Source organism: Morone saxatilis, unplaced genomic scaffold (assembly GCF_004916995.1).
Source record: "Morone saxatilis isolate NCDOM2014 unplaced genomic scaffold, NCSU_SB_2.0 Contig11, whole genome shotgun sequence".
Taxonomy (NCBI): Eukaryota; Metazoa; Chordata; class Actinopteri; family Moronidae; genus Morone; species Morone saxatilis.
In genome coordinates this window covers 30,135,493-30,143,312 of record NW_023339663.1, presented here as the reverse complement: position 1 = coordinate 30,143,312, position 7,820 = coordinate 30,135,493, and the positions used below count along the sequence as shown (strand labels likewise).

The following is a 7,820-nucleotide window of genomic DNA, read 5'->3' as shown; positions in this document are numbered from 1 at the left end:
CAGTAGTGTATATGAGAGCGTTTCAGTTCTAGACTACAGTGTAGTTGACATGCATTTCTCAGAAATCTAACTATATGTCTTAGCTACTGTGACTACGTAGGTTCCATGCAAGGGCATCAATAATGTGATAGGTCAGTTTGGCCTGCTTGTGTTTTCCCCTACAAGTTTGTGATGCCAGCGGTTGTGATTGTTGAGAGTGAAGACGACATTAAGCGAGTTGATAAAAGTCCCAGTTATCTTCTCTTTTTCAGTAACTTGTAGCAAGGTCATCTCCACTGCAAACCTTTGTTCAATTTGATCACTGCTTCTTATTGCAGTGAACAAAACAAAGGAAAGATGACGGCACAGGATAATGTCATATTCAGTAATGAAACGAGGCAGATGTCAGAAAGTAAATGAAATTATGTAAACTCACTGACTGTGGGGAATATAATTAAAGCACATTAAGGCCTGATCGTGTATGGTACAGTACATCGAGTGTCAAGTGTTGTGGTGGTGAAATCAGCAAGTGAAATTAAAACTGATGGGAGATTAATAGGACAGTAAGTATAGCTATAACTATTTTGTAGAATTTACATTGCATGTAGGAATGTGTGAAATTGGCTTTTAAATTATGTTTATGGGTGTGTATAAGACTACTATTTGGTGCTAAGTCAAAGCTAATCAGACAACATATGAATTGTCAACCTTAATCAGATGAGGGGGCGAATGGGGGCTGCACCAAAAGGAAAATATGTACACTGTACCTTTAACTGTGAAATAATTACATCTGAATTTCAAAGGCAGCTGCACTGGCCCATATTTTGTGATAGCACTTACATCGATACTACTAAACAAATTCATGAGTAGTGTAATGAGCATCAGGGTGAGATCAAACTGCTTGCCTGGAACCACTTGGAGGATCAGAATATCACTGAATTTTTATGCCAGTAGTTTCCCAAAGAAGGAAGGAGCCTTTTCTTTCCAGAGGAAACTCAGTTAGTGCTGGGCAGATGGCAATGCATTATTTACAATTATTTAGGCATTTCATGTCTTCATTAGACAGTGATAACAGAGAGATGATGTTGAGAGTCTTGGTTGGGATTGTAACCCTTAAGCCACAGTGGAGCCCCAAAAAATAACAGCAAATCTGGGGCGCACGGTAGCTCACCTGGTAGAGCGTGCAACCCATGTAGGGAGTGAGTGAGTCCTTACCACAGTGGCCTGGGTATGATTCCAACCTGCTGCCCTTTGCTGGATGTTGCCCCTCTATCTCTCTCTCTCCCCCTTTCCTGTCTGTCTTCACCTGACCTATCGAATAAAAAGCAGGCAAAAAAAATTAAAGGCAAAATAACAAAACTTTAAAACCAGCATTTAAGTCAAACAGTTAATTTAGATTAAATTGTTGTGGTCTGACTGCTGTTTATTTTGCACAAGATCAGACTACACAATGACTGAGCTGGCTAATGTTTAGGGTGACCAGAGTCTCGAATTACAAGCTTGCCCTGTTTGTCTTGAAAATGAACCATTATAATTAATACATAATACTGAATGAATGAGCTAAAATTATTTTACTTGAGACTTAAAAGCAAAAATGCTGAGGCAAGCTGACTTGGTGACACAGTTATATTGAAAAATGCTGCACTGAATGTATTGTGCACTTTGAAGTACTGCCGACTTGAATGACATGAATAATTAAGAACATACTGTAATGCAGAGCAACAAGCTGCTCTAAATGAATCAAAATTTAGGAGAGACCCTTTCATTAAATGATCAATTAGTCTACATGAATTATAGATACAGATCAATAGTTCTTTTTACTCTCTGAATCTGTGAAAATATTCAGATCAAATCACTGGGCTATAATTCCGACTATTAAAAACGTGCCTTATTTATCATGTATTTATTATGTAATTATTATGTATATGTATTGTATGCAGTGGTTCTCAACCTTTTTTGGTCCGGTACCCCCTATCTATTATTCAGGTCCCTAATCGCCCCAAATCAAAACAAAATGGAGGCTAATTGTCTTTGCTTAATATTAATGTTGATTATTTGTTGTTGTTTATTATGATGATGATACACACACACACACACACACATACATAAGCATTAATATATATATATATATATTATATATATATATAGTATATACATATATATATACAGTATATATATATATACATTATAGTATACTCATATGATTATATATACGTATACGTATATATATATGGTATATATATATATATATATATATACTTTTTATATATGCTATATATACTATTTATATATAATTCATATATATATATTATATATTCTTCATATTATAATATACTATATATATATTATATATATATCTATTCTTATATTTTTATATATATGATAGGTATATATATACTTTTATATATTTTATATATTTTTATGATATAGTTAATATATATGAGTATATATATTTATATATTATATATTATATATTATTTACAATATTATGGCATGCCGTTTAGGCATGTGTTCATGTTATTTCAACACAATATACTATTTTGATTTAACTACTGCGACAGCTGGAAAATCATTGATCATTCATTTCTCAGGGGCAGAAAAAAAACTGATATTATCAGAAACAGTTTGTAATTTGGACAGCCAGAGCGTCAAGCAGTTCATTTTAATGAGGTTGAACATCTTTTTTTTAAACGCCCATGTTGGGGTGAAAATTTATAGTTGATATTTCTGGTGTTCCATTCTCATGTAAAGCAGCATGGGAAACAATACAATGTCTGTGTTTATTGGCAGTGGTGTTTTTGTGTTCAACTGGATCTTGTTGTGAATCTTTTGGTAGTAACTCATCTTAAACAAAACGGCCCCCCAAGCGCTCCTCAACTTTCCAAAATATTGCTTCAAGAGGCCCTTGGACATTCTCTGAACACCCCTTGGGCGCCCCTGTTAAGAAAACACTAATTTTTGTGCCACCTACCGGCTGTAGTTGCACGGTGCAACTCACTCTTTCACCCTCACCTTCCAAGCAAGCATGAGGGGAGAAACTACAACATGGCTGCTACAGATGGTGACCTGCTTCCTCTGCTACTGATAAAAACAGCTCAATCAAAGGTAACAAAAACAGAACCGATTCAATTTTAAGGTTGATTATACACTAATGGAAACGATACTTCAATGAATATTACACCGATACAGCCGATAACATTGTGAGGCACCTCCGGCCCCTGGTGGACCCATGGTTTTACAGTTTCCTTTTCTCAGCACTCTAATTTGCACAATTCATCCTCTGACAAGATTTAAGGAATCAACAAAGCTGGCAGACTGCATTACTCACTTTGATGTTTTTTCAGTTTGTCAGTTATGATAAGAGCAAATTATAGCATTGTGAGAGGACATCATCTTGCCACCTACAAGCCATAAACGCAATACAATCCAAATGCAAACTGTAGCATTGTTTGTTGAAGTGCAAATATTGGCCATCATTTTGCAGACTTGTCAGGATTATAGATTAAGGTGCTTGCCGGATTAGTATAAGAGATTGTGGTAGTGAGATTTTGCGGAAATGTCCTTTCAGATGCAACACATCACACAAGTAAAATGCATATATCACCTAACATGTCGATTCAGTGACTTCTTTTGGCTGAAGAATTATTGCCTTAGCATAACAAAGTGGTGTCTGTGACCTGTTAATGGAGTTATGTTGGTTGGTTTGATGAAAATGGGTAAAATTTTGGGGATTTCAGGGGTGGCCGGGTTTCTGAATTCATGAAATAAAATTTACAAAGTAACACCTTGAAATTATTTTCATGAATGAGTTTCCTATTTAACCACATCCAAGTTAAAACTCATTTTGAAGTCATGTTCTGGACTACTGTAAATGTCACTCCCTTTTAGGGGCTGTTTTTGGTTTTCACCAACGGGAACAATATGGCTATTAAAGGTCCACAATGAGTAGGAATTAGTGGCATCTAGTTGGTTATTTGTAGATGCAACGCCCTTGTATCAACTACAGTGGCCGGAAAAATGCCGTGAAAAACACTAACGGCCATCCCCGTATCTACAAGCAGTGGTTGGTTGCTCCCTTCTCGGGCTACTGTAGAAACATTGCAAGTTTCAGCATGGTGGACTTTACTAGAAGGTGACCCGCCTGCATCTGTACTTTTAGTTGTTCTTTGATTTTTAGTTGTTCTATGTTTTCTGCTTTGTTGTTTGACAATCTATATGCTGTTTTTTCTTGGGTCTGGCCGGCGTAATTGTATGCATGACAAATGAATAAAATGTATTCTTTCAGTGAATGATATAAAAATAAAATTAAAAGTGATTAGGGGACCGGTGGAAAAAGCAAAAAAAAAAAAAACAAACATCTGAAGATGTGTAACACCTTTAACGTTATTATTAGCAAAGTGTTTCAGTTTCCTATTTACACATCCAATAGACACGTCCAATAACAGTCGCATTTATTCGGAGTCTCTGGACTAAGTCATGGAAATGTCCATCTCCTTTTAGTTTGGTTTTGGTTTTCACCAACTAGACAAATATGGCTATTAAAGGTTCCCTGTGGGGTTTTTGACCTTTAGTTGCGGTAAAGAGCAATTTTTTATGGTTTCATGCTAATCATCTGAGTGGTGGTATCAGACCAAGATATGAGGCAATGTGTCAAAAAAGGAAGGAAGGAAGGTGACTTCTAGCAGGTAAAACAATGCAGACAATAAAAAATGACCTCTCTGTTTTTATGATGTAGGTGGATCAGTCTCCTCCTTCTATTTGACAGGACACTTTACTGTACTGCACTGTGCCAATAAAACCTTTCCCTAAAACTTTGTGTCTGCCTGCAGCTCTAAAGACAGTGCTGGAGGTGCCGGTGGGGAGCCGCTTTCTCAGACTCAATGCCAAAGGACCTGACACTATAGGTGAGTGGCTACAGTTCAGACCATATTGTGAGAATAGAGAATCTTATTCTGCTGTATGTTTAAAGCCCTGTGTTTACTTAACTTTAACTTCACAAACAAAAAGTCATTCTGCAGTTTATTTTCCGTCAGCTCAGTGTCTGATTCAGTGCATGTTTGTAGTGTGGAAGCTGTCAATGGAACTGAAAAAGCAGACTTAGAATATTTGAAGAAGAGGGCCTCCTTTCACTTCCAGGTGGCTGTAGCTCAGTTGGTAATATTTGGGTTGGTTGTGGCTGTCTTCACAATTAGACTTGATCCAAAATGAGCTGAACAGACCCTTAGAGAGCGAGAAACCATTTCAAGCAGCACTATGATGCTCTACACTGCAAAAACAGCTCTACTCGGAACAAGCAAAATATTCCTAAATATAATCAAATTCTCTTGTATTGAGCAAACAAAATCTGCCAATGGGGTAATTTAATTATGCTTGGTTATAACTCTCAAAACTAGCACAAACATCTAGCTACTGAAAGACAAAAAGTGATGCTCATTACAAGCAATGAAAACTCACTTATTAAATAAAGTATTTTGGTCACTTTATTAAGCTGAATTTTATTTATAATAATAATATTAATAATAGTAATAAGATTGATCATTATCAAATAAATCTTATAATAAGGCAACATTTCTTCAAACAGCATAATAAAAATAAGCAACTTAAATTAAGGCACCAGAAGCATTCTTATTTTTTTAATTGTTTATTAAAACATGGAAAACTGAACAGCTACTGGAACAATACTACTTTCTCTTAAATTGAGAGGTTTTAGAAGAAGAGGTACATCTAACAACCATGTCATGCTAGCATGTCAGGACGGGGGCAAAATAACATTGAGCCTAAACTAGGCTACATTTTGGTAATGGTAAACTGGCTACTTTCAAAGGGGTCCCTTGACCTCTGACCTCAAGATATCTGAATCAAAATGGGTTTTCTTTGCTAAGTCCCCCTTAGCAGACATGCCCACTTTATCCTAATCCCATGCAGTTTTTGGGCATGTGGTATAAATGTGTTATTTTTGCCTAGTGTATTTAAATATTTCAGCAGACTCCGGTCTATAAACAGTGTTCAAATTCATGCCACCCTGCATAAGCCATTGCCCCACTTGTACCACCCCAGTAAAAAAAGTCTGGACACACCCCTGGTAATTACATGACAAATTCCTTTATAATATGTATGGAATATTGAGCAAGGAAGAATATAAAACTTTTCCTTAAACCCCTCAATTTTCTGGATATAAAATAAATAAAAACATCCTACACAGTCTGAACCCTACAATCTCTGAGCATTTTTGAGTATTTGTTTGTGTCATTTGGGTTTTCCTGACCTATTTCATTGTCAGTTAAAAAGAGTGCAAGAGCCCCCAATGAATGCAGATAAACAGCAGATGTCCACAAGCCTTACCCTGCCAATACACTCAAGTTCCGACAGCGTAATACCCCGAAGAGCTGCAGGATTTACGGGATGTGTGCTTTGTCAGATGTTTCCGAATCAAGGAGTGACCTAAGAATTACTTTAGCAGATCGTTCATCAGCTACCAGGAGATCAGTGTGGCGGATGGGGATCACCAGAGAGAGAAGCTCAAGGGAGAGAGACCACAGTAAAAGAGAGAAAATCGAACGCACATTTGCAGCTCAGCTAACCCAGCTTCCAAGTTCATGAACTTGTCTGAAACTAAATATTATCAGAGGTCTAATCATATTTTCACCATTGGCAATACAGAGCCCCCTTTAACAGACTGCTTTGATTTTGAATAACTCATTTTCCTGATATGGCAACCTATAGGATTGTTAATTGTTTCAAGTTGTGAAAGCTGTGGGGAAAAGGTTAAAATTAATGTCAAAAATAAGTGGATTTGTTCAAATGCTGTTGATTTTTTTTTCTTCTTCTGGAAAGTCAGTGCTTTGGCAAGAAGATTTTAGATGTCAAATTAGTGACAAAATCTTTCCAAATAGAGAAAATTCAGAAGTAGAAATGGAACAAGAGCCTTTCCTCATGCTTTGTCTCAAACGATTCATGAGGCCCAGTGACATTTTTCTGCACTTTGTTCAAGATTTCCCTCTGACTGCCTGAAATGAGGATACATAAAGTCCCCATGAAGTCATAATTGATGTTGAAGTGTTGTTATCACATATGTCTAGTGCTATATGTCAGTTATCTGGTCCAACAATGACAAAAAAGTAATTTTTAAGGTATTTTGGGGTATTCTTAATGGTTGTTAAGAATTTGTCTTTTCCTAAACAACGGTAAAAGGTTGTTACCCTGCACTCAGGGGCTTTCTTGCTTACGTTTCTGAAGACAGATGTTACAACTATGCCTCACTGAGTACTTTACAAAAGCACAATTTTATGACTTCATTTGCTCATCAGCACCAGATCCCCCCAAGGCTGCGTTCTTTCTCCTCTGCTCTTCTCCCTGTACACCAACAGCTGCACCTCCAGTCACCAGTCCGTCAGGCTCCTGATGAAGGTTCGCAGATGACACCTCCCTCATTGGTTCATCTTCTTGGGTGGAGGATGAGGTCTGCCTACAGATTTGGGGAGATTTGACCATCTGGTGACCTGGTGCAAGCCGGAACAACCTGGAAGCTAAATGCTCTGGAAAACAGTGCGAGATGGTTGGTGGACTTCAGAAAGAACCCGCCGCCACCTGGCCCCATCATCCTGGTTGGACTCCCCAGTTGACTCCTGTGGAGTCCTTTCCACCTTCCTTGGGTACCTCATCACCCAGGACCTAAAAGTGGGAGCTGGACATCAGCTCACTCACTCGAAGAAAGCACCCAAGCAGAGCAGGTGGCAACCCCAGTCACAACCTTTGAACCACTCCCCTCTGGCAGAGCTGCGCGGTCCAGGTCAAGGTGACACCAAAACTCTCACCGCCACATACGAGATTGTGTTGCATTG

The 7,820-nt window shown here is 37.8% G+C and overlaps 1 protein-coding gene across 1 annotated transcript in view; it reads left to right on the top strand.

The window, feature by feature from the left end:
• The window catches only part of LOC118343423 (ADAMTS-like protein 3), a 52,718-nt gene extending 45,337 nt beyond the window's left edge, over window positions 1-7,381 (top strand). Inside the window, exons 10-11 of the mRNA XM_035682225.1 lie at window positions 4,809-4,883; window positions 7,347-7,381. Coding sequence (XP_035538118.1) covers window positions 4,809-4,883; window positions 7,347-7,381 — 110 coding nt within the window. The remainder of the gene's footprint in view (window positions 1-4,808; window positions 4,884-7,346) is intronic.
• Window positions 7,382-7,820: the final 439 nt, after the last annotated feature.